The sequence below is a fragment of the Coregonus lavaretus genome (genome assembly GCF_964263955.1).
Source record: "Coregonus lavaretus genome assembly, chromosome: 15".
NCBI classification, from domain to species: Eukaryota; Metazoa; Chordata; class Actinopteri; order Salmoniformes; family Salmonidae; genus Coregonus; species Coregonus lavaretus.
The window spans coordinates 38,152,648-38,178,979 of record NC_140002.1 but is presented as its reverse complement, the minus strand read 5'-3'; the positions used below and the strand labels follow the sequence as shown (position 1 = coordinate 38,178,979).

The following is a 26,332-nucleotide window of genomic DNA, read 5'->3' as shown; positions in this document are numbered from 1 at the left end:
ATTGAAGGTCCCCAAGAACACAGTGGCCTCCATCATTCTTAAATGGAAGAAGTTTGGAACCACCAACTCTTCATAGAGCTGGCCGGCCGGCCAAACTGAGCAATCGGGGGAGAAGGGCCTTGGTCAGGAAGGTGGGCCTTGGTCAGGGAGGTGACCAAGAAGCCTCAGTAAAAGGCAAATGACAGCCCGCTTAGAGTTTGCCAAAATGCACCTTAAGGACTCTGACCATGAGAAACAAGATTCTCTGGTCTGATGAAACCAAGATTGAACTCTTTGGCCTGAATGCCAAGCGTCAAGTCTGGAGGAAAGCAGGCACTGCTCATCACCTGGCCAAATCCCTACGGTGAAGTATGGTGGTGGCAGCATCATGCTGTGGGGAAGTTTTTCAGCGGCAGGGACTGGGAGACTAGTCAGGATCGAGGGAAAGATGAACAGAGCAAAGTACAGAGAGATCCTTCATGAAAACCTGTGTCAGAGCGCTCAGGACCTCAGACTGGGGCGAAGGTTCACCTTCCAACAAGACAACAACCCTAAGCACACAGCCAAGACAACGCAGGAGTGGCTTCGGGACAAGTCTCTGAATGTCCTTGAGTGGCCCAGCCAGAGCCCAGACTTGAACCTAATTGAACATCTCTGGAGAGACCTGAAAATAGCTGTGCAGCGACGCTCCCCATCCAACCTGACAGAGCTTGAGAGGATCTGCAGAGAAGAATGGGAGAAACTCCACAAATACAGGTGTGCCAAGCTTGTAGCGTCATACCCAAGAGGACTCGAGGCTGTAATCGCTGCCAAAGGTGCTTCAACAAAGTACTGAGTAAAGGGTCTGAATACTTATGTAAATGTGATATTTCAGATGTATATTTTTTATACATTTGCTGTAAATAAAAAGCTGTTTTTGCTTTTTCATTATGGGGTATTGTGTGTAGATTGATGAGGGGGGAAAAACTATTTCATCCATTTTAGAATAAGGCTGTAACATAACAAAATGTGGAAAAAGTGAAGGGGTCTGAATACTTTCCGAATGCACTGTATACACTGGAGTGTACAAAACATCAGGAACACCTGCACTTTCCATGACAGACTGACCACGTTAATCCAGGTGAAAGCTATGATCCCTTATGATCCCATGTCACTTGTTAAATCCACTTCAATCAGTGTAGATGAAGGGGAGGAGACATGTTAAAGAAGGATTTTTAAGCCTTGAGACAGCTGAGACATGGATTGTGTATGTGTTCCATCCAGAGGGTGAATGGACAAGACAAAATATTTGAGTGCCTTTGAATGGGGTATGGTAGTAGGTGCCAGGTGCACCGGTTTGAGTGTATCAAGAACTGCAACGCTGCTGAGTTTTTCACGCTCAACAGTTTCCCATATGTATCAAGAATGGTATCAAAGGACATCCAGCCAACATGACACAACTGTGGGAAGCATTAGTCTGTGGATTTCAACACCTTGTAGAGTCCACGCCCCGACTAATTTCCTAATGTTAAGGAAAATAACCGGCACACATACACACGTTGAATACAAGATTTTATAAGACTTGTCTCTAAAACTGAACCCATATCCTCTGATGGAAGTGAAAAAGTGTCATACTTGGGGGAAAATTGTGTACAATTGGGTTTTTAATGGTTTTGTTCACAGTTCTACCTGTATTTGTTTACTGACCTGTTGTAAAGTAGCACTACTGTGTTTTATTTGTACGTAGTTTTTTGTGTAACCGTCTACTGGGGGTCAGGGGCTTGGTCAGAATAGCGGTAAGGGTCAAAGAGGTGACGCTGGTAATCATAGGGGTCAAAAGGTGATACAGTCTCCTCAGCAACAACTTCTTCCTTCACCACCTCCTCCTTCTCCCCCACAACAGCGGGGAGAGTAGGGGGTGGTGGTGGTGGCTCAGTCGCCTGGACAGGGCGAGGTGGGTGATCGATCAGGCAGTCAGGGTCCCAGTAAGGGTCACAGTCATACGCCATCCCTTTAATGACGATGGGAGGAGGAGGAGGAGGTTGGAGAGACTTCTTAGGAGGGGGTGGTGGTGGGGGAGGTACTTCAACAGCTGGCTCCAGAGGTGCTGCAGGAGCTGGCTCCATAGGTGCGGCAGCAATGACCACCTTGCCAATTTGGGGTTTGCAGGCAGGGTTGTAGCGTGGGTCACAGAGGACCGGGATGGCCCCTGCAGGCAGGTAGACGATGTGAGCTTTACAGAGGGGGTCTTTGGGGTTACACAGATACAGGACGTCAGCCTTAGTAAGAGAAAGTGGTGCTAGGGTAGTAGGAGGGGGCTGAGTGGTAGGAGGCAGTGTGGTGGTAGTAGGAGCTGCGGTGGTGGGTGGTGGGGTTATCACACCCAGGGCATTCTGGTAGCTTGAGGCGTCTGGGCCATAGACCTGCTCCAGGTGACGCATCTGCTGATACAGTATCCTGATCCTGTCAATCTCATACAGCTGCGAGGAATAGAGAGAGATCCACACAGGGTTTGAGAATGAGAGAGGGAGGGAAAGACAAAATAAGTGATCAGGTGGGTTGAGGAATGTGCAGATGACAAGAACCTGTAGTAAATCCTGTTTAACATTCATTCTAATGATGCAAAAATCAGCTTTAAGTGTCTCTCATGATATGATCCCTTTACTCACTCCTTCAATATGGCCTATGCTGTTGTAGAATTTGTAGTAGGACTGGAAATCAGGCGTGCCGCGGTGCCACTTGGGGTCGACGTTCCGTTTGGGGCGTGACTGAGACAGGAAGCCATGAGCCTGGGCGGAGTCGATGCTGACCTCCCCCACAGCTGCATTTAATGACAGGAATCATGGTGGGAGAGAGGGGGATGGGGACAACACATTTAGGCAAAATAATAAAACATTTTTTTCTCACGTGCCAACACTCTCTCGCACACACGTCAAACATAAATCAAACAGTAGGCTACACAATCAAACAAGCACGTGCCGTTGTTGTATTTTCTTTTACCTCTAGCCTTCAGAGGTGTAGCATCCAGCAAACCTGCAGAGAGGGATAAGGTGTCGAGAATACAAACAGGGTCAGAGGTGTTGAGAAGGGTCTCGCTGCAGAAATATCTGCAGACTCAGAAGTTTCTGAAAAAAGTTATTTCATAAAATCTGTTTGCGTTATCACGTTTGCAATAGAAAGCTATGCCCCCGTTCTATAGGCTATATTTAGTTGCCATCTAGGCATACATGTTAGTTTAGAGTGGAAACGGACCTGGCAGTAGGCAGCATAGTGTCCCCGTCAGGAGAACCTGAGAAATCATCCTTGCCACCTGGATAACACACAAAAAGACACTTGACTGGCGTAGAATACAGTATGAATTCTATTTGCTTCTGCTTTGATCATAGAACACACAAACATAACTTGCTGTTCACTTAGTAGTAGTATTGGCACATTGGATGATAAACTGACTTGTTTCTTTCACATTTGAAACTACATCAAAATATCCTTTACTTTTATCAGACTACACAATATTTCAATTTACCACATGAATCAATTCAATTACCAGTCCATAATAGATTAATTACATTACACATGACCCTAAACTGACAAGTTACGCCTTGACTGAGCAGCAGTGACATTTTATATAGAATATAAAGATCTTCCCACTTCACTCCAGCAAAGGCTCTGGTGCTCCAACTTATGTCTACAGCATCAATTAACTCATTTAAAATATCCTGTTTTAGGCACACAATCAATCATTGATGCATGCAATCAAACTTATCCTTATACAATAATGATACATATATTAATTGAATTAACCTAGTCAGGCCTCTTGACCAGCCTAATGATCAAAGCACATATTATATGAAGCAGATCATTTGCAAATTATATTCTTACTTGCCTGTACTTGTATCGCTCTTCACAGTCCAGTGTCAGTCTGAGACAACTTTACAGTTCATAAATACTGAACTCAATGCCTCTCATAATTTGGGCGCTTTCCATTGGCTATTGACCCCAAATAACTCCACCCTTTGCACCTCTACCATCCTTTTCTTCTTGAGACGTGGAAATGGTTAAAGCGCTCATTAAGCACTATTAGAAGTGTGTACCCGAGGGAATTCACGATAAAAGTGAAACTTCAAATGAAATAGGCTTACAACGCATTGTAAAATCATGACAGCCAGGCACCCGCTGAGGGCAGAAACAGTGCATGGGGCAGTAGGGTCCCTTGATGTTTTGGCCTCACTACAGCTGCATATGATCCTGTTAGAAATACTCTTCAGAAGAGATACATTGTAGGCTCTCTCTTCATTTCATATTACTACCAATATGGTATTGCATGATGAACATCAACTGACACATATACAGAATACTTGAAACTTTTCAACCCCTTTTCAAGTTTTTAAGCTCTGTTGAGACATGTGTTGGACTCCAAGGGGGTAATATTCGCAAAACAGCCCTTTTCTTGACGATACCTGCTTGAACAGCAAAATTAACGCCTTCTCTCAAAACAGCTGGGGTTTTCCGTTTTAACTTCTGTTACTTGGCAAGACAGAAATTAGGTTGGGGGTGTAGGGTTGACTTCTGTTTCAAGTAAATACTGCTGAAAAAGGAAAACAAAAGTGGTCTTTACTGCCTTGTTGTCACAGGTTACTAACAAATGACAACACTTTAGTTTCTTTGAGGCAGGCCTACATCACTAAAATACACCGAACATAACCACAGAACACCCTTATAGGTCATCATTAGCAGTTTGCACATTCAAATTCTAGGGCTCTAGGTCTAGGACACTGCCAACTAAAATAGAGTCTGTATGAGATGGATTAGCATAGAAGGGTACATACACACACAGCAAGCTTCTGCCACATTGCTGTCAGAGCTCATATTGCGCTACTTTACTATCACCCTAAGAGAGACAAATACATTGTACCTCTGCGATCTAAGGCAAATACCAGTACCTTGTCATCATGTTCTCTGCAGGGCATTGAGAAAGCACAAAGAGAATCACTACCCTTCATGAACCAGACAGGCGATGTGGCATGGGGGCCGCCTCCTTTAATTCTTCACTTTGAGAACACAGTCACTACTATCTAAAACACCTAAGAGGAACATTAGGCCTATTTGTACACCTACAGAAATGTTAACATCAATGAAAAAGGGGAACTGAGGGGTGGCAATATGACTGTAGGGGCCTTCATCTGGGCTGTAGTCGTGGCATAGAGTCAGAGGCCCCCTGAACGGGCAAGAGCCATACTTTTAAGGAGGCAGAGAGGCGTCTCGGAGAGATGCTTAAACAGGTGTGAGGGGGACAGGGCAGGAATCTGAGAAATGCGCTAAAACAGTGGGGAGACCCTGACAGAAACACACTCACCATAATAAGAATATCCTGTAATGATACAGCAGAGGATTATAAACCACTTTCATGGCCAGCCTGTCCTGACCAGTCTATCCCCACCCCCTTCAAAGACATACATTCCAATGAAAATGAGCAGTTGTGTTTTGGGGCACACATTATGACAACATATTACACAACTGCCATTATATGGCAGACAGTGAAAATGACTAATATTATATCCTTTAGGGGCACTTCATCATAATACTGCTAAAGATATTCTTCCCCAGCCATGCATGACACCTCTCCAATGCTCCACATTAGGGATAAAACACAATGTTCAATAGTATTTGGGGTTTTAGGCTGGGTATCTGTAAAACACTTTATGACAACTGCTGATGTAAAAAGGGCTTTATAAAATAAAATAGATTGATACAGTACAAACAACAATATGGCACGATGTTCAAAATATGTTATTCGTCACTGGCCTTTGCCACAAGTTGGGATGTTGTAGCTAAGAGACTGCTATCCTCCTCAAGACCAAGGGGGTTTATTGTCATTTCGAATATTTGATTTGTCATCAACTTAATAACAAGTACTATTTTGATTTACTAGTCGACACTGAAAGCTGTATTATTACTATTGCATGATTATAAAATACCTTCAAGCTACAGTAGAGTTCACTTCATTCTGTGGCACTTCATTCTGTTATACTACAACAAAACAAAGTCTCAATGCAAGATGGATAGGGTCCAAACAAACACTTTATTTCTGACTTGTTCATCTAAACATACACTTCATGTCACATTTCAAATACCTCTCATGTACTGTTTGTCATGTGATCTTACTATCCTCCACTGTACAATCCTTTACAGAAATATGGTTGACATTCTTGCCCTGCCTGTTCTCTGTGAGTTAACAGGCCTGTTTGTGCTGTCACTTCCCATGTTGCCCCCATCTGATCTGCTCCAGTGGTCGCGCTCTGCCAGTGCTGTCAGACCGAGACAAGTGCAATGCCTCTTAAGATTGCCGGCAATTGCCCAAGACTCCGCCTCTCAACACAAGCTAGTCTTAGTGGCCCCACTTAGAATGTAAAACCACACGGAAGCATAGCACGTTCCACGACCAGTTGCAATAAATTCCAATAAATTAGAGAAAATGGTGAAACACAAAATGACTCCTGGGCTGTTCAGGGAAAGAGACAAGCTGTGTAACTCAGTCAGACAGCTATCATAGTAGCTAAAGGGCCCGGGCCCTATTTGGGTCAAAGAGGAGACAGCAAAGGTGCAAGTCGATATTAGGTTTATTTGTGTTGACAAGGGGTAGTGAGTCAGGAAGGGTGATCAGTTCCAGTCATAGTCAGTTTTGCATGGGTTTGCACAGCGACTCCGAGGTGCACAGGCTGACTGTTCACCCAGCAAAGCTGACCAGAACCAGCAGCAACGTGGTTGGATGTTTTCAAGGGATCTAAACCTTTATGAATTCACATCAGAGACACAGCATCTGGACTGTGCTTTCATTATAGTGCAAAACCCACACTAGAGATCCCTGGCAATGTTATTTGCAGCAACTGTGACCAAGGAATTCCTACCCTCTGGTGGAAATGGATGAGTGGTGCACCCTGTGAGTCAGGAAGTGCTGGTTTTGCAGTAGGTCTGATTAGTTTATCTACCTGCACAAACAGCACTTTGGACACCAATGGGCAAAAATTGCAAGTTCAGTGGATCCCACCAATTACAGAAACGATGTAATTGTGGAAATAGAATGAAGTGGACTTCTTTTTATCACCAAAATGTTGGATGACCACGTCAGATTTGAGCAGATAGGGCGTCTGCCTTGTGACAGAAGTGCTCACATTGCGGTAGGTAGGGCATAACCATTACCTGCACTGTAAGCACTTTATTACATAGCAGACAAGCTCCCCACAAAGCACCAGCACAGAACATTCTCAGTAAACCTTGTAAGGCATCTGGGGTCTCAAAACATTAATTAAATGAAATGCAGCGGTATGTAATTAGGGGGTGAAGTGTTCAAAAGATGCAAGCAAAATGTTTATGTATAGACTCTCCATGTTCCCACAGTCCATAACACTTACCCTCAGGCCTTATGAATGGTCAGTTTGACCCAATCCTAGGGAACTGAAACTAGGCATTGAATTGGCAGGTACAGTATGTCCCACGGTCTGAATAGACTGCTCCAGGCCAGTTGCAGGTACTGGGGAAATAATATTGCATGTTAATGTCTGAATAGCAAATCATGAATCCACAATATCAAAGTCCATGAATAATGTAACATTGTAAAACATACGTGTAGCATGACCATGGCCTAACCTAATGGAGGAACTGGTGTGTGTGTGTGGGGGGGGGGGGGGTTGCAGAGATTGATTGTAAACAAACGTTTCACCCACGTGACCTTCCCCTCCCCCACCTAAAATCCACACGAGGACATCCCTGTAATAGTAAATGTACGCTCTATGCAATGTTATTAGAGCGCCAATCTATTGCAGAATAGTTAGCTGGCTTCGAGTAAATAGGTTTCAGTGCGCAGTCAATTATTCTCCCACACACCGAATGTTAAAGTGCACTTCCAAAATTAGATAAGGCATGAGTCATGACACATTTAGCTATTATGACAAATCAAACAATATAACTAGGTAAATCTGGTGATGCAGTTCAGAGCTAAACAAACTTTGGGCTCGTTGAGATGTTCGTCCTTACAAATGCAGCTAATGAAAGGTAACATTTGTGCCACTTTCTTCAGGGGTCTTTACCCTCCTTCCGAAATCTCTTTGTTGCGTAACTAGCTAGCTAGCTAACGTTAGCAAGCTGGCTAGTGGCTACACACCATCCGGTGCTTCCACACCTGATACCGCAAAGTTACTGGCAAGCTCCATAATGCTAATTGCCGAACGATTTGAGTAATTTACGCAAACAATTTCTGGTTTGATGGTCAAAGCAACATTGATACCAAAATAATCCGAAATATGGGCGCGCATGTCAAAGGCCACCTACAAAGTAAATATACGCGTTTTATGTCTCATGCAACAAAAAAAAGGACAACAAATTCATTAGATTATTCTTCAACTACACTAAAACGCAGACTTTCTCACCGGTTGTGCGACTCACTTCTTATATGTCCAAATTCCAGGTTCTTTATATAACTATTCACACAATTTCACCACTCCACAAACAGCCGCTGTTTTTGTAAACAAAGAAGCACATGGCTTCACAGCCATATATCTTAAGCGAAATACATTTTCCTACGCTCATCAAATAGTACCTGCACTCCATTTCTCATTTATTGGCTTTTCAGACATAAAACAAAATCGTTGCTCTATTGAAACGTCCATCCTATATCAACGAAAGGATACATTTTAATTCGTTTAAAAAAAATGAATGTCTTCAAAATACCGCTTCGATGTTGCAAAACAGGGCGAGGCAAGCCGCGAGTACTCCGCCGACATCCCTGTCAGTGCACACCGGATGGATGGAGCCTGTGACGCATGGGGTCAATATGTTTAGGAACTCTGTGGTACAACACATATGTTACTTTACCTAGTTACAGTATTTGATCATCTTGGGTAAACATTTATCCCTCACAAAATTAGCCTTTGTAATATCAGCCCTGAGCCTCAAATACATTTTTGTTTCAACATTTCAGAACTCGGACCCAAGCTGCATTATACCAGTCTACCAGAGGGAGGCAGAAGCAAGCACGAGGACTGGGAGACGTACGACTCGATTACACCGAAAGTGCTATTGCATTTTGGTACACCAGAAGTACATTCATTTCCAATAGAACGCTGCCTTTGACTTGCAGCGTTGCAAAGGCAGTTTCAGTGCGTTCTGTGTGGTGCATACATTGGATTTATTGAATTTATGAATCAAACGACAAACTGTATGCGTAGACGGCTTGACAGAAATGGTAGCAGAGGGTGAATGTTGAACTTTTGTTCACACATATCCAGATGATGCTGCGTACCATTTTTGTGTTACGCCTCGATCACACCGACAGTGTAATTGCATTTTGGTACACCAGAAGTACATTCATTTCCAATGGAAAGCTGCATTTGCCTTGCAGCATTGCATTGCAGAGGCAGTTGCAGTGAGTTCTGTGCAGTGGCGGTCGGTGCCATTAAAGATAAGGGAGGACGATTTTGGGGCCTTATTTCTATTACAACATATTGGATAACTGTCATTCATATTCCATCTATCCAGTTTAACATAGATAGGTTTAGGCTACTACATGATACTCAAATTTTCCCTATACCCATCATGAGGTTGCTACAACCTAGCCTATGAATTCAACGTAGGTGCACACAGGTCGAGAGAAAGATTTGAGGTGGAAGATAGTGACACACGGACAGACAGTGACACATTCAATACCGCCTTGCACACTCTTGCCTGCATCTAGCTAACCTAGGGTGTAATCATTAGTCCAACAGTTGCAAACAAGAGTTTCTGTTAGACAAATTCAGGTATGTTTATCCCCGTTTCGTTCTGTTTGCTTCCGTTTAAGAAACGTTTTTAATCAGAATCGGCGGAATTAATACACCCCTGATCACACGCAAATAGTTCACTTTCATAGCCACATACAAACAGCTCGCTGTATTCCTTCTCGCATCTACGCGCTCTCGTCCTCTCATCTTTTCACTTCGCTTGTGGACTTCAATGCACAACACATCAGCTGTCTGTGACCAGGCGAAAAAACCTTTCCAAGCCAAACCTTCATATCATAACCGCAGCTAGCTCACCATATTAGCTAAAGTAACGTCATAGTCAACATAGCTAATAGAACTAATGCGTTAGTAAACCCGCTAAAGTAACGTCATAATCAGCATAGCTAATAGAACTAATGCGTTAGTAAACCCGCTAAAGTAACGTCATAATCAACATAGCTAATAGAACTAATGCGTTAGTAAACCCGCTAAAGTAACGTCATAATCAACATAGCTAATAGAACTAATGCGTTAGTAAACCCGCTACAATCATGCAGTTCCAGTGTTGGATAGTCATAGCCAGCTAGCTAACATAGCATTCCTCTGTTTGAGCCGGGTTTTTGAGTATGCTAAACTAGCTAGCTGCATTTGGTAGCCAGCTAAATTAAAGTGAAAAAAATGAAATATAGCTATTTCTCGCTCTCTCAATCTCTCTTGCTCCTCCTTCATTTTTGAATAAATTAATTTGTTCAAAACTGTTCAACTATTGTCTTTCACTCTCTTTGAGTCAACTACACACCACATTTGATGTACTGCAGTGCTAGCTAGCTGTAGCTTATGCTTTCAGTACTAGATTCACTCTCTGATCCTTTGTCTAGGTGGACAACATGTCAGTTCATGCTGCAAGAGCTCTGATACGTTGGAGGACATCCTCTGGAAGTAGTCATAATTACTGTGTAAGTCTATGGAAGGGGGTGAGAACCTTGAGCCTCCTAGGTTTAGTATTGAAGTCAATGTGCCCAGAGGAGGACGGAAGCTAGCTGTCCTCTGGCTACACCATTGTGCTACCCTACAGTGCTGTTGAGGCTACTGTACACCTTCATTGCAAAACAGTGTGTTTTAATCAATTATTTGGTGACGTGAGTATATTTTGTATAGTTTGATTTAAAAAGGATAACTTTTTAAATGTAAAAACTATTTTTATTTTTCTGAAATTCACTGACAAGGATGGTCCTCCCCTTCCTCCTCTGAAGAGCCTCCACTGGTGTGGTGCATACGTTGGATTAATCTACTGAACGTATGGCACAAGCTGTATGCATAGACGGCTTCACAGAAATGTTAGCAGAAGGTGAATATTGAACTTTTGTTGCACACATATCCAGATGATGCTGCGCACCATTTTGAGCAATAACACTGTTGGTGTGATCGAGGCATTAGGTCGCATTCCTCTGCTCAGATGTAGCATGCATCAACCAATGGTTGCGTGTCACCATTGACTGTGTCATCGAGTGACAGATTGATATAACATATGATGTGGTTAGCTAATACATAAAATACCCATCCAGGTGTTGTAATGCCTCGATCACACCGACAGTGCTGTTGCATTTTGGTACACCAGAAGTACATTCGTTTCCAATGGAACACTGCGTTTGCCTTACAGCATTGAGTTGCAGATGTTGTACGTTCTGTGTGATGCATACGTTAGATTTATCGAACGTATGCGTGAAACTGTATGCGTAGATGGCTTGACAGAAATGGTAGCAGAAGGTGAATGTTGAACTTTTGTTGCACACATATCCAGATAATGCTTCGTATAATTTTGCACAAGAAACTGTCGGTGGGATCAAGGCGTAAAATCTGGCATGCGACAGCAACGCCTATGCAAAGGAACGCGCCCTCAGACTGTTTTGTCCCTGTTTTATCGCTGCTATACTAGCAGTTCTCAGCGCCAATGTTAGCAAGGTACGAGGCCAAAGTTTACAATACTGCAACCCTAGCCAGAAAAAGCTATAAATGACTAGGAAAAACTAGCAAACTTGCTTAATAATTAATCTCCGTGATTGTCATTGTAGCTGTTAATCGAAGCCGAAGAAAGTCCACGAAATCTGAATTACACCCAAATCACTGTACTGCTATCAACATAATTGACTGGAACACACACGAGATCCGTTCTGTGAGTATTGCATACTCAGATTATCAGACCATACGAGTTGATTTGTTCTCAATCAAAGCAATTAGGTAATTCGGGGAAATTATAATTTGTGCATGAGTCTCTGACGCAATTAGGTAATTCGGGGAAATTATAATTTGTGCAGGAGTCTCTGACGCGAATAATCCACATCAACTACTGTCTATAGTTGTGAATCTGTCCAGTGTTCCGTCTAAACCTATTTTACATTCACAGACAATGTATTTGGCTCGGGTGTTTTGCCGTTTACATGGCTATTTGCAACCCATTTCGAAAGCACAGGCTCCTTTGGTCTCTGGACTCATACGGACCCAGAATGAAGTGAGGTGTTGGAAGTATACTGCTGCTCCACAGTCGACGAGTTGTCACTGGCAACTTCAGGAAGAATGCCTTGGTGAGTGTCTTGGCTATTGTTTTTTTAAATATGGGCTTCCCTTTACGAAAGGCTATGATTATTTGGCATTTGATTCGCTCTAGCTGCCTATGTGTGAAGTTCAAATTGTTCATATCAAATACAATTGTATTCGTCACATGCTTCGTAAACAACAGGTGTGGACTAACAGTGAAATGCTTACTTACTTCCTAACAATGCAGAGAGAAAGAAAATAGAGAAAGAATAAAAAAAAACAAGTAATATTAAAAGTAATAATAGATACACAATGAGTAACGATTAATTGGCTATATACCAGGGGTACGAGGTAATTGGAGGTAGATATGTACATATACTGAACAAAAATATAAACGCAACGATTTTACTGAGTTACAGTTTAAGGAAATCAGTCAATTGAAATAAATAGATTAGGCCCTAATCTATGGATTTCACATGATTGGGCAGGGATGCAGCCATGGGTGGGCATAGGAGGGCATAGGCCCACCCACAGGGGAGCCAGGCCCAGCCAATCAGGATGAGTTTTTTCCCAAAAAAGGGCTTTATTATAGACAGAAATACTCCTCAGTTTCACCAGCTGTCCGGGTGGCTGGTCTCAGACGATCCCGCAGGTGAAGAAGCCAGATGTGGAGGTCCTGGGCTGGCGTGGTTACACATGGTCTGCGGTTGTGAGGCTGGTTGGACGTACTGCCAAATTCTCTAAAACGACGTTGGAGGCAGTTTATGGTAGAGAAATTAACATTCAATTCTCTGGCAACAACTCTGGTGGACATTCCTGCAGTCAGCATGCCGAATGCACACACCCTCAACTTGAGACATCTATGGCATTGTGTTGTGTGACAAAACTGCACATTTTAGTGGCATTTTATTGTCCCCAGCACCTGTGTAGTGATCATGCTGTTTAATCAGCTTCTTGATATGCCACACCTGTCAGGTGGATGGGTTATTTTGGCAAAGGAGAAATTCTCACTAACAGGGATGTAAACAAATGTATGCACTACATTTCAGAGAAATAAGGCTTTTGTGAGTATGGAACATTACTGGGACCTTTTATTTCAGCTCATAAAACATGGGACCAACACTTTACATGTTGCGTTTATATTTGTGTTCAGAATAACTAGGAATAAAGTGACAGATAGTAAACAGTAGCAGCAGTATATGTGATGAGTCAAAAAAAGTTAGTGCAAAAAGGAATCAATGCAGTCTTATGGCTTGGGGGTAGAAGCTGTTTAGGGTCCTGTTGGTTCCAGACTTGGTGCATCTGTACCACTCCAGACATGGTGCATCTGTGATAGCAGAGAGAACAGGCTATGATACCCACTGGTATAGAGGTCCTGGATGGCATGGAGCTCAGCCACAGTGATGTACTGGGCTGTACGCACTACCCTCTGTAGCGCCTTGCCAAGTTGCAATACCAAGCGCTGATGCAGCCAAAATGCTCTCAATGGTGCAGCTGTATAACTTTTTGAGGATCTGAGGGCCCATGCCAAGTCTTTTCAGCCTCTTGTTACTTGAGAACCAATGTTGGACTTTAATCTGGTACAGTGGTTAGAACAGTGTCTGGACCTGGCACTTCACACTTGAATAGGCCAGTTTCCACATTCTACGCTAATATTTACTTGTAAATCTAACATTTGAATCTTCAGAGCTCAGCTATGGAGGGCTTATGATGCACTTTGACTATGTGTGGCTACGGGATCATTGCCGCTCTGCCTCCTGCTACAACAGCAAGACCAACCAGAGGAACCTAGATACATCAAATGTGGAGCTGAACATACGTCCCACCAACACCAGGGTGGATGATGAGAATCTCTTCCTCACATGTAAGTCTTGGTTTGAAGATTGCTTCTCTCAACTAAGGGGGAGGAGGGGGGGCTGAAGAAACCCAGGACCAATTTCGTCTCATATCACATACGTTTCTTTCTTTGTTTTGATTTGCTGTAAAAAAAAAAAAAAAAAAAGTAATATGAATAACTACAGTTGGTTTTGGCATTATACATAGTTTTCTTTGGAATCAAAGTGAAGAATTACTTGTTTTTTTCCTTTAGACCCTGTGGGAAGCCCACATTGTGAAGTAGCCTAGAACTTCTCCACTGCCAAACCTGAGATAGTTACTGCATTGTTCAGGGAGACCTTTGCCTCTTGTAAAAGGCTGTAATGACGTACTGTAGACATTGCAGACATTGCTACCATATGATTTATTTTACACTGCACCCAGAGTAAGGGATATAATGGTTACAATCAGTCATTTCATTTGAGGTCGTATATCTAGGTCTGTTTGATATCGACAAGAACTCTAAATCCATGCCAGTCATTCATGTTTTTTATTTCATCCCATTTTCTCTTTGGCAGCACTTTGATATATGCACCTATTGTTGCTCATCATTCTTTTTAACAGTTATTGAATGTATAATAGAAGGAATTGTCTTTGATTTGTCTATTCCAGGGCCCGATGGTCATGTGACAAGGTACAACCTGAGTTGGCTGGCTCAGAACAGCTATGAGGGACAGAAGCAGAGTGCCATGCAGCCACGCTTCATCTGGAACTCAGACATCTATAGCAATGCCAAGGTGCCCTCTGCCAACTGGGACAAGTTTATGACCTGTGATGATGAACTGAAGAAGTTCCTTAGGAACTTTCTGCTGTATGGCATTGCTTTTGTGGAGGGTGTCCCACCGACTGTTGAGGCCACAGAGACGGTTACCCAGAGGGTCAGCCTCATCAGGTACTGGCCTCTGTTAGGGAATGAGAAGGGGGTGTTCAGGGGTCTTAAAAGTAGCAGCATACCACCCACCACAATACATACAAACATAAATGGTTTTGGAATGGGAGATTATTTAATAAGGGGTTAGGACAAACACCCCAGACATCCCTGGGATAAAGTATTTTGGGGGGCATTTCAAAAGCTTGATATTTATCAGGGTTATTTATCAGGGTTAGCTTGTTTACAATGCTTGTGTTACAAAGCAACAGTGCTACAGGGAAGATGTTGGTTTCCTTAACAACAAGCCCCTGATACTTTACTTTTGCCAAGTTAAAATGCACAACAAACTTTCTCAGCACTTAGAATGGAGGGTGGTTTTGTCAAAGAGGAGAAGAGAGAGTAGAGGTACTTTCTTCTCATTCATCCACCAGGTTCATTAAGGACTCCACAGGTGGTGTGGGTTTGAAGTTTCCAATGCCTGAACCAGCACACTAATCCCTCTTTATACTAGACTCTAATTTGGAGTGAAGAGGGAGGAAGCAGTGTCTTATAAGAAATGCATTGCTGCATTGCACATGTTCTTCTAGTCCAGTAACGCTACCACCCGGTTACTCAACCCTGCACCTTAGAGGCTGCTGCCCTATATACATAGACATGGAATCACTAGTCACTTTAATATTGTTTATATACTGCTTTACTCATCTCATATGTATATAATGTATTCTATTCTACTGTATTTTAGTCAATGCCACTCCGACATTGCTCGTCCTAATATTTATATGTTTCTTAATTCAATTATTTTACTTTTAGATTTGTGTGTATTGTTGTGAATTGTTAGATACTACTGCACTGTTGGAGCTAGGAACACAAGCATTTCGCTACACCTGCAATAACATCTGCTAAATATGTGTATGTGACCAATATTTATTTTAATTTATTTGATATTTGGTCATCATAAGTAATCGCCCTCCTCCTGACACCCCAAAAAAAACAAAATATCACTATTTGGAGCAAAGTTGCCATTATAAACCTGCGTTTTGAATTGTTCTTGTATGATGTTGTCGGTATTATTTTTGAGACAGCTGACTGTACTTTGTGTTTTCATTCTGGTTTCCTATTAGGGAGACTATGTATGGCAAGATGTGGAACTTCACTTCAGATTTCTCCCGAGGAGACACTGCCTACACCAAACTGGCCCTGGACCGTCACACAGACACTTCATACTTCCAGGAACCTTGTGGGTACGTATTCAGATAGAAGATGTTCACACACGGATGGGTGTTAATTGAACTGTGTTTGAGTTATCATGTCAGGTCAATTTAGCAAGGCAGCACACATGCTGATCTGTATCTGGGTTAGGTTGAGATTCCTCTTCAGATGAAGAAAGACGTTAAACATCTGTAGGTTATTGTGTTAGGCTATTACAATGATGTGGTCTTCTGTAGCTGAGTTGGCAGAGCATGGCGCTTGCTACGCCAGGATAGTGGGTTCAATTCCCGGGACCACCCATAATTGAAATGTATGCACGCATGACTGTAGGTCGCTTTCGATAAATGCGTCTGCTAAATGGTGTATATATATATTATATATTATTGTATTGTTAGTCAAATGGACAGTTGTAACAACAGATTCAGCATTGTGAAACAGGCCATTTCTTTTGGAAGCTGCAGTTTGACACCTGTTTGACACCTGTTAATGGATTATTTTAACTGATAAGATGCAAGCCAGATGCACATTGCTATGCCACAGATTTATTGAATCTTGATAAAAGAAGATAAAGTACACTGTGAAACTAGGCTCCACCTTGGTGTCCCATGAAATGACAGGGCAATCTGCCATCTACTGGGCATTTCATAACATGTGACTTACTTTGATGCCATTGACTTTGATTTGCAGGATCCAAGTGTTCCATTGCCTTAGACATGAGGGAACGGGAGGAAGAACACTACTTGTGGATGGATTCTATTCTGCAGACCAAGTGCTCCAGAAGATGCCTGACAACTTTGAGCTGCTTGCCCGGGTGCCTATCAAGCATGAGTACATTGAAAATGTCAGCGACCACCGCAACCACATGATAGGCATTGGCCCTGTGCTCAGCGTGTATCCCTGGAACAATGAGGTGTACATGATCCGGTATGACCAGTCTGTTTTAATTGAGATGTGAATGTCTCCCTGAATGTCTTGCTTTAAACATATCTTCCAATGTCATCATAGGCCATGCAACCTCTAACCAGTCTTGGTTAGCTATTAACTCACAATGTTGTATGCATTTAAGAAATGGTACACCCATCAATATGAATTAAGTCACTTGGGAAGGTTCTTTGTAGAAGGCTCAGGATTTGTTGCTCATAATAAAAATAATAATGCATACACAGTAACACTTGTTAATCCAGAGCTAGCTCCTTTGAGATCAATGTAATGAATATATGATCTAATATTGAGGATTAATATGGTATCACCTCCTGCTTGGTTGCATCTCTTACAGATACAATAACTATGACCGTGCAGTCATAAACACTATCCCTCATGACATTGTCAAGCGATGGTATGTGGCTCACAGAGAGTTGACCACAGAGCTGAGGAAGCCGGAGAACGAGTTGTGGGTCAAACTGAAGCCTGGAAAGGTAAAGAAAAAAAGATGCCTTTTCATTGATCTAGCCAGAAAGGATTAATCACTACATGTTGATATAAGAGGGGGGTGGGGGCATTCTGAAACCAGGATTGGTTTTCAGGGGACGGGTGAAGTCTTACAAAATCGTACACAAACAATACAGTATGTTCCCTCTTTTTCTGGTAGGTTCTCTTCATTGATAACTGGCGTGTCATGCATGGTCGGGAGTCCTTCACAGGCCTGCGGCAACTGTGTGGCTGCTACCTGACCAGAGACGACGTCCTGAACACTGCCCGCTCCCTGGGTCTGCAGGCCTGAGTGAAGAAGAGTCTCCAACCCTTCCAGCCAACAGCAAAGTATTTTATTAGATGTGTTTAAGTCAAGAACATGGACTGTGATCTGTTTGGGATAATATTTGTACACACGCATTATGCATGCATATGCTCTTGTCACAACAACAATCATCTTTTGAACTGGAACCTAACATGTTGAGGTGTTTAACATATTGGCTTTGTTTTATCGGATTAGTTATTAATCTTAAATTCTTCTAGTACGTCTCAATCACTACATAGCACTTTTACCAGACATTTAATTGTTGATTCATGTATTTAGGAACTTTTGTCTTGTATACATGCTGAAATAAATGTGATTTTTTTCCTGATTTCTATTGGGTGGCTGTCTTTTTTGTTGTTGTCATGCCCAGACAGACTGACATGCATTAAAACGTATCCAGCATCAAAGGAAAGTACAGATGAGAGTTATTTTGTATGAGTGTCATGCATTCTTTTATAGTTTAATGGTGGCATGTAATCAGAAAATGTTTAACTTTAGTTAGTACTGTTCGATTTCCTTTTTTTTCTCGTTGTGGTGATTCTAGAATGAACTATCGCGTGGCTTGGTTGGGCGGTAGCACTTTTTCTTAAAAAGTCATGCGCATTGAGCACACGTGTCCACCTCAGTCTCGTTGCACACCGAAGATGGCGGACGTAGAAAGTAAGTGGCCTGCAGCCCGCCTTTGCACATCCTAACGTTACTATCTATCAAACTAGCAAGCTACAAGTACTGTGCAATGTGATGTGTTTGTTTTTGAAGGATGTGTAGCTAGCTACGACGTTTCTTATTTGGGGTTAATTGTTACATAATTTTATCAGCACCCTCAACATGGAGGCATGATCAAGCAGGCGGCCACGTTCGCAATAGCCTTGCATGACCTAGTGTAAACCATGTGGCTATCCAACTAGCTAGGTCTATGGCATATATATTTACCTGCGTATGTTCCTAGATGGTATTGCAATCTTGCCGAATTTTGTCAGCAAGATGGCCAGCTAACTTTAGTTAGCTAAGCAAGTCATAAGTAGATAAACTTAGTAAGCTGCTAACGTAACTAGCCTTACTGTACTTAGTTAACTTCATAGCTAGTACTATCAACAAACTAAATGTTTCTGGGTAACGTTAGTGCCTAATGCCATTCCCAAAGCTAGCTACTGATTTTGTTAATCACACAGCCGAGGTGGTGGCCACGCTGTCTGTGAAAGGGTACTGCAAGTTTATGAATATAAACTATTTTCGGTTAACTAGCTAGTTAATTTGACATATCCGAGTTGTATGTGGATGTTTGTCGATATACAAGTTGATGTGACTGCTGACATACAACCTCGTTTGGTAAAATAGGCCCTAAAGGCAGATTATATTGTTGCGCCACCAAAAGTACCACGTGCCCGCCGTGTCGGCCACGTGGGTGCGCCTTACCAAATCCAGTGTGGGCTTCCAATGATGGATGACTTGGAACTACCGAAATTAAATATAATTTCTTACTCAGTATATAACCATTTCTTTATGGTCTGAAATAGTTGACAATAATGGTATGTGTACGGAGATGACATTTAACTATTAGTTATCAACCACCACCTCTGAAAACGGGGGATCCCCCAGTAGATAAATCTCATGCCATGGAACAATACATTTTGTGGGTAGTAACATGTATCCCTTTGTTTTTGCTTTCAAGTGAACTCTGCCAAAAAACAGAAGAAGAAGAAGGAAAAGACAGTTGCTGGTGATGACGTTGGGGTAAGTCCTTATTATAATTGTTATGCACCAGTTGGCTGAAAGCTTTTCACTGTTATAGATTAAAATGGTAGTGTACATTTCCCCCCAACATTTTTAAAACAGGATATTCAGGAGAGTGGTGATTTTCTCATCAAACCAGAGTCCAAAGTTGCCAGTCTGGACACATCTCAGTGGCCATTGCTGTTGAAAGTGAGTTTGGCTTCTCTTTGTCCTTGTCATCGATCTGTAGAAGCAGGATGCTATATCTGAAGTGATGAACTTGTTTATCCATTCGCTGAGTGCTGCTGGGCCCTGGCCTTGCAGCCTCCTGTGTCTGTTCTTGACTCAGGGGGTTCAGCGGCCTGACTCTGTGCTTTTGCCCCCAGTGTTCTACTGGGGTAACTGCGTGGGGGCAGGTGTGCTGGTGCATGGGTCAAGGGCCCGGCCACAACTAAGACGAGCGTAAACTCCTGATCACATGCACATCCCTTACTTTGCAGTTACATTTTGGTATTTGTAACCAAAATGACTTCTCCCCAATGACTTTTTTTTGCCTTTCAGAATTTTGACAAACTCAACATCAGGACAGCTCACTACACACCCTTGCCAAATGGCTCAAACCCTTTGAAGAGGAACATTCAGGATTATGTCCGGTAACCTTTGGTCCATAATTTTTTCTTCTTCTTCCAAGCCACATGATGAATGTAAATAGATTGCACTAGCACTATGTGCAAAGATGACTTCTTATCTATCACCCTTGTCTGATTATTAAATTATTGATGTCTTGTCTGTGATTTCATTTTTGCTCCACTTATCTAACCCCATGTCGATCCATGTGATGTGCAGGACAGGCTTCATCAACTTGGACAAGCCTGCCAATCCCTCCTCTCACGAGGTGGTGGCCTGGATCCGACGTATCCTGCGAGTGGAGAAGACTGGCCACAGTGGCACCCTGGACCCTAAGGTGACAGGCTGCCTCATTGTGTGTGTGGACAGAGCCACACGACTGGTCAAGTCCCAGCAGAGTGCAGGTGAGTCACCTTGTAAACCCAACCCCTTCCTGCTCTGACTGTTTACCTCCTGATGGTTATGTAAACACATTAAGATTGGCCTCTCCTTACTACTCTTCTGCCGTCTGTTTCAGGCAAAGAGTATGTGGGAATTGTTCGGCTGCACAATGCTATTGAGAATGAGCACACGCTTGCTAGGGTAAGTTCACTTGTTAATGCAGTTAGTCTTATCTTAGCATGGCTCAGCGTTTAATTTAACTGTAAAATGATACTTTTTCATATGAAAACCATATGAATGGTTTTCGACATAGATGTGAGATGATGAACGTGTTTATCCATTCTCTGAGTACTTGCTAGGGTCCTACTTTCTCTGTGGTGCTCATGTCTGTTTTAGCCATGAGTGTCTGCTGTGTCCCTGGCTCCACTCTGCCACCTCAGTGTTCTACTGGGGCAGCTCATGCTGGAGACTGGGGCAGGACCGGAGGGCCCTGCGATAACAAAGACGAGTTGACACACCTGATCACACATTAGAAAGGAAATGGGTGTTATACCTGTGTTAGGGGACATCATGGTTAATCCAACACTTCTCTTTTTCAATTTTTTTAGGGTATTGAAACCCTCACAGGTGCTTTGTTCCAGCGACCACCTCTCATCGCAGCCGTTAAGCGCCAGTTGAGAGTGAGGACTGTTTATGAAAGCAAACTCATTGAGTACGACCCAGAGAGGAGATTGGGTAAGGAATCTAATGTATTATTTCCTCATGCTCAGGGGGGGGGGGGAAATGCAGTACTTTAATTACAATTCAATGTCATTATATAATATGCCATTTAGCAGACGCTTTTATCCAAAGCGACTTACAGTCATGTGTGCATACATTTTTACGTATGGGTGGTCCCGGGGATCGAACCCACTACCCTGGCGTTACAAGCGCCATGCTCTACCAATTGAGCTACAGAGGACTAGAAGCTGTTAGCTTAGAGAATAATCTAACTGTATTGTTTGTTGCAGGTATTTTCTGGGTGAGCTGCGAGGCTGGTACATATATCAGAACCCTGTGTGTCCACCTGGGGCTCCTCCTTGGTGTTGGTGGTCAGATGCAGGAGCTGAGAAGAGTTCGCTCTGGTGTTCTGGGAGAGCGGGTGAGTCTCACCTCTTTCTCAACCCTTTGGCTGTGTTTTGTCAGTGGTTAAATTTAAGTCCAAAGTGTTGAGTTCAGCTCTGGGCCTCTCCCCAGTCCTGGTAATTATTCTTTGGCACAGAAATGGCATAGAGTGGCTCTGAATAGAAAGTAGACATGCCAGCCACTTTATTCCACTCTAGCCAACATGTTATGGAAATGTTGATACTTAGGCCTATGTTCTGTTTAATGTATCATGTGTTCTAGACCCATTCAATGTTGGAACTTGTTCTCTGCAGGACAATTTGGTGACCATGCACGATGTGCTGGATGCTCAGTGGCAGTATGACCACAACAAGGACGAGACGTACCTGCGCAGAGTCATCTACCCACTGGAGAAGCTTCTGGTGTCGCACAAACGTTTGGTCATGAAAGACAGTGCAGTGAGTTGATTTTTAATTGGTAGTCTGGGTGTCATTTTCAAAATGTGACCTTGTTTAGAGGACTGAAAAATGTATTTAAATAAATGGTATGCTTTATTTTCTCCCCAGGTGAATGCGATCTGCTATGGCGCAAAGATAATGTTGCCTGGTGTCCTACGATATGAGGATGGCATCGAGATGAACCAAGATATTGTGGTTATAACGACCAAAGGAGAGGCGATTTGTATAGGTGAGCAATAGAAATATGCTGTTCTGCAAAGCAATTGGAAGGTTTTTCAAAGGCCACATGATGATCTCATAGACTGCATTAGCACTTTGTGCAATGATGACCTATTATCTATCACCCTTGACTGATGGCTTTGAAAAACTAGATTTCCTCCATATAAATGTTTTATTTTCGTATCTCAAGTTTCCCCTTTCATTTTTCAGCTACTGCCCTCATGACTACTGCAGTGATCTCCACATGTGACCATGGTGTGGTGGCCAAGATCAAGAGGGTCATCATGGAACGCGACACTTACCCCCGCAAGTGGGGCCTGGGGCCCAAGGTAACACCTCTTGTGCAAGCTATTGGTAGTCTTCCCATTTACAACTGTTTATGCTTTTATTGCATTTATTATTATTATTAGGAATATTCTGATTTCTAATTAACAGGCCAGCCAGAAGAAGATGATGATCCAGAAGGGTCTGCTGGACAAACATGGCAAAGCCAACGACAGCACTCCATCAGACTGGAAGAAGGGCTATGTAGATTACAGGTGTGAAGCCAGTCTAATATGGGCTAGATGGAGCAGTGTGGTGTTGAAACCTACATGCATGTTCTGATTCTAGTCAGCACACGGTTATCCCTTTCTGGTCTGCCCCGTGGTCTCTGAGGGAGTCAGTCTGCAACATTAACTCTCATAGCTCAGCAGAGGTCTGGTCATCAATTCTGCATGTCTGGCAGCTGAGCTGTGTGAACATGCATAGCTATTAGTTCCCACCCATGTGGGTTAACTTGCGAGAAACTTGAGGACTATTTTGTGGATGTAGGTGCATTTGTAAATCAGTCTTAAATAAGGAATGAGTCTGATACAAAGACTGACATGTTGCCTTCTCATTTTCAGTGCGTCCAAGCCCAAGGCTGAAGGAACCGGCAATGGTGAAGCAAAGGTATGCTAACATAAGTTTATACTCTGGTATTGATTGATTTTAAATGGATCAGTATTGGCCACAGGAGGCTGCTCTGGGAGAACAGCTCATAATAATCTCTGGAAGGGCGCAATGGAATGGCATCAAACACCTGGAAACCATGTGTTTGATACATTTAACTAATTCTGCTCCAGTCATTATCATGACCCCGTTCTCCCCAATTAAGATGCCACTAACCTCCTGTGGTATTGGCACATGCTAAATAAGCAGTTTATGCCACATAAGTTAAGGTCATAATGAGATCGACTAAATGACAATTTCTCAATTTTTCAGAGGAAGAGAGAAGACAGCGATAGTGATGCAGCAGCCACCCCAGCACCCTCTGCACCTTCCACTCCATCGGCAGAAGACCTCAAGAAGGAGAAGAAGAAAAAGAAGAAGGAAAAGAAGCAAAAACTAGAGGAGGCGGCGGCACCGGAGCCAGCAGCAGAGACAGACGGAGAGGTGGGTTACTACTGCTGGACCGCTGCATAACATTGTGGCTCTAGAGAGAGATTCTGGTTGCAGGGAGGGACATACTGACGTTATGGTTTTCAGCAGTAGTTTCTCAGTAAATATACTGGTAATGTACATTGAATTAATAATGTGCCATGCCTACTAGTGCACAACCAGTGCAGACAGTTATCCCTTTCCAACCTGCCTGTGGCTTCAGAGGGAGTCAGTCTGCTACATTATCGGGGGTGTGAGTCTTTCTAGCATGAGCATCCGGTCATGTTGGTTCCTTACATTTTCCACATCTACTTTGTTAGCAAGTCGCTACACCCAACATGCACTTAAACTGCAGAGGGCATTTTCACTTAGAATTTTGAATTGCTTTAAACATTTGCCCAAAGAATAACACATGTATTTATGTGCAGGTGGGTGAGAGTGCCAAGAAGAAGAAAAAGAAAAAGAAGAAGGAAGTGGAGGCAGAAGCGGAGTGAAGAGCTTATGGACAATGAAAGGACCATAGAACGTGAGGGTCAGAATGAGTGCCTGCAGATAGTTATCCTACAGATGCAACGGGCGCTGAAGAGGCAGCAGGCTGGGCAAGAACCCAGAGTATAATCATTTTTTTTGTTAATCATGTCTGTCCAGAATGACCACACATGGATAATCATAAGGGGCTTAGACTGGGTTAGTCTTATGATCATACGGTTGTGACATGTCAACTAGAGCCATGCACGGGTATGAATTTTAAGCCATTCAGGCCCTACCCATGCCTGCGACATTCAAGCCCTACCCAGGCCCGATTGCTTCTGCCAAATTTAAAGCCCGGCCCTAGCCGAAATCAGAAGTAACTTCCTCCGTTAATAAATCCATTAACTGCTCCTGTCTGTCACTCACTCCCTGGGCACAGGCAGCTTGCTCTACATGCACTCTGCTCATGGCGCTCTGCGTCTTGATAATCCACAGCACTGGCTCCGCTTAGGCTTCTCTGCTCAATGACGAGACATGAGAGCAGTGAGCTGTTCGTTACTTTTCGTCACTCTAAACTCAGATAACTCAAGGAACATTATTTTCTGGGAAATAATCTCTTTTATATTTGAGGTTGAATCACCATGTTATGATCTTAGTCAGATATGACTACTGCGCAGCAGATCACGAGCAAATGGCCCAGCTTCAAAATGTTAGTGATACCCGTATCCTAGTTATTTTGGGGGGGAAACAGGCCCTACCCAGCCCTAACCTGATGTATAATGTCTGGGTTGGGTAGCAGAGCTCTAATTTCAACCGCCCCTGTATGACCTTTGTTTTTGTACTCAAATTTGGTTTTTACACATTTTAGGTACTGTCCCTGTGTGGGCGTTGGTTTCCTCTGGGCGTACCCTCAACTGTGTGAAATGCCATTGGCAGGTTTTTATATTGTACTGTAAATACAAATGAGCTGTAATCATTAATTGTAATTTGAAATGAAATGTTTTTTTTGTTGTAATGCTGCCTTTGTCCTTTTTCTACCTAGTTTCTAGGATCTGAGGCCATTTTCTACAGTTTAATGACTTGAAGGGCAGAGGTAGAATAATTTTGTATTGACACACCTTTCACACCAACTGACAGTGAAACTCGGCCAGTAATATGGAGTAGGAGGGAAATGTAATTCAGTTTGAAAGTGCCTTACACGAGGTATACATCTGAGTTGAGACCATTGAGGTTGTCAACAATTCACTCAAGATAAGACTTGACAATTTCATGTAGATCACATTTTCCCTGTAATTTTAACACATTACCATATTGACAATATAGCCACGTAAAATCATGACACCCTGTTACAATTAAACCCGAGTTAAGGATACTGATGATGAAACCCTGTCGGGTAAAGTTGTGTTACGTTCACAGTAGTGGTTCTCTATGCATTAACATGCTAACAATCATAGCTGCAGCCATATGGCACCAATCATTCAGCACCTAAAAAGCCAGAAGCACGAAGAGCTTACAAATGTAAAATATCCCTTTGTGGTGAGGTTCACTACTTTCTGAAATAAAATGTTATTGCTTTTTAATGCATTTGTGCAAAACTTAATGACAGTAACCATAGTGATTAGCTGCTACCCAAACAGTGTGGAGTATCAGTAATGTGTGGCCAGGTCTTGTGGTGTGATATTGCAACAGTTTTTGTTAGACTGTTCTTTAGGGGTACACAGGTCAGTAGACCCAGGAAACCGGCACCCATTGTGGGGTGGAAGTGGCTTGCTCTATGGCCGCCTCCACGCCTTTCACACTCTCATCAACGTCGTTGTTAACCAGCAGCACATCAAAGAAGTGTCTGTAGGTGGTGCGGATGGCATCCGACTCCTCCTGGATCAACTGCACAGCTTCCGACTACAAGAGAAGGTACAGAGATGTCAAACTCCTGAGAGTTTCAGGATTTCATTACTTATTAGAAAGGTTGATATGGTATAAATGGTTGGAGAGAGATGCATTTTGAAAGGTCCTCAAATAACCA

The 26,332-nt window shown here is 42.9% G+C and overlaps 4 protein-coding genes across 9 annotated transcripts in view; 2 read left to right on the top strand and 2 right to left on the bottom strand.

Annotated features, from left to right (window-relative positions):
* Positions 1-1,519: 1,519 nt before the first annotated feature.
* On the bottom strand, positions 1,520-8,721 carry LOC311143037 (uncharacterized protein). 5 transcript variants are annotated; one of them, XM_084178836.1, is made up of 7 exons: positions 8,382-8,467; positions 7,368-7,486; positions 4,416-4,543; positions 3,211-3,268; positions 2,959-2,991; positions 2,628-2,779; positions 1,548-2,438 (listed from the first exon to the last, which is right to left on the bottom strand). In XM_084178836.1, the coding sequence occupies exons 4-7, from the start codon at positions 3,257-3,259 to the stop codon at positions 1,722-1,724; spliced, it is 951 nt and encodes a 316-aa protein (XP_084034962.1). In that variant the 5' UTR covers positions 3,260-3,268; positions 4,416-4,543; positions 7,368-7,486; positions 8,382-8,467; the 3' UTR covers positions 1,548-1,721. The 5 variants fall into 5 exon arrangements, with proteins under 5 accessions (XP_084034961.1, XP_084034962.1, XP_084034964.1 ...); XM_084178835.1 differs by lacking the exon at positions 4,416-4,543 and having other exon boundaries at positions 1,520-2,438; positions 8,382-8,499; XM_084178838.1 differs by lacking the exons at positions 4,416-4,543; positions 8,382-8,467 and adding an exon at positions 8,683-8,721.
* Positions 8,722-10,947: 2,226 nt separating this feature from the next.
* Positions 10,948-18,209, top strand: LOC311142294 (trimethyllysine dioxygenase, mitochondrial-like). The gene is made up of 9 exons (XM_084177914.1): positions 10,948-11,058; positions 11,783-11,883; positions 12,115-12,292; positions 13,933-14,109; positions 14,733-15,012; positions 16,113-16,232; positions 16,888-17,124; positions 17,477-17,615; positions 17,789-18,209. The coding sequence occupies exons 1-9, from the start codon at positions 11,010-11,012 to the stop codon at positions 17,918-17,920; spliced, it is 1,413 nt and encodes a 470-aa protein (XP_084034040.1). The 5' UTR covers positions 10,948-11,009; the 3' UTR covers positions 17,921-18,209.
* Positions 18,210-18,531: 322 nt separating this feature from the next.
* LOC311142785 (H/ACA ribonucleoprotein complex subunit DKC1-like) lies at positions 18,532-25,889 on the top strand (the record flags this gene model as incomplete). Its single annotated transcript, XM_084178459.1, has 15 exons — positions 18,532-18,595; positions 19,608-19,669; positions 19,772-19,858; positions 20,210-20,301; positions 20,495-20,679; positions 20,793-20,857; positions 21,265-21,391; positions 21,667-21,797; positions 22,075-22,218; positions 22,327-22,447; positions 22,648-22,766; positions 22,873-22,976; positions 23,325-23,370; positions 23,683-23,853; positions 24,267-25,889. The coding sequence occupies 15 exons, from the start codon at positions 18,532-18,534 to the stop codon at positions 24,330-24,332; spliced, it is 1,584 nt and encodes a 527-aa protein (XP_084034585.1). The 3' UTR covers positions 24,333-25,889.
* Positions 25,464-26,332, bottom strand: part of LOC311142786 (55 kDa erythrocyte membrane protein-like) — a 24,979-nt gene continuing 24,110 nt past the window's right edge. For both annotated transcript variants that reach the window (XM_084178461.1, XM_084178460.1), the window contains one exon: positions 25,464-26,208. In XM_084178461.1, coding sequence (XP_084034587.1) covers positions 26,032-26,208 — 177 coding nt within the window. In that variant the 3' untranslated portion in view covers positions 25,464-26,031. The remainder of the gene's footprint in view (positions 26,209-26,332) is intronic.

What these genes read in the sequence shown, in the direction of transcription:
- LOC311142294 (XM_084177914.1), top strand. Translation starts at nt 11,010, where the DNA reads ATGGCACAAGCTGTATGCATAGACGGCTTCACAGAAATGTTAGCAGAA. An exon ending in CACAGAAATGTTAGCAGAAG is followed by an intron (nt 11,059 to 11,782) that starts GTGAATATTGAA and finishes TTGTCATTGTAG; the next exon opens with CTGTTAATCGAAGCCGAAGA. An exon ending in CAGAGGGTCAGCCTCATCAG is followed by an intron (nt 15,013 to 16,112) that starts GTACTGGCCTCT and finishes GTTTCCTATTAG; the next exon opens with GGAGACTATGTATGGCAAGA.
- LOC311143037 (XM_084178838.1), bottom strand. Translation starts at nt 3,259, where the DNA reads ATGATTTCTCAGGTTCTCCTGACGGGGACACTATGCTGCCTACTGCCA. An exon ending in TACACCTCTGAAGGCTAGAG is followed by an intron (nt 2,780 to 2,958) that starts GTAAAAGAAAAT and finishes CATTAAATGCAG; the next exon opens with CTGTGGGGGAGGTCAGCATC. An exon ending in GCATAGGCCATATTGAAGGA is followed by an intron (nt 2,439 to 2,627) that starts GTGAGTAAAGGG and finishes TATTCCTCGCAG; the next exon opens with CTGTATGAGATTGACAGGAT.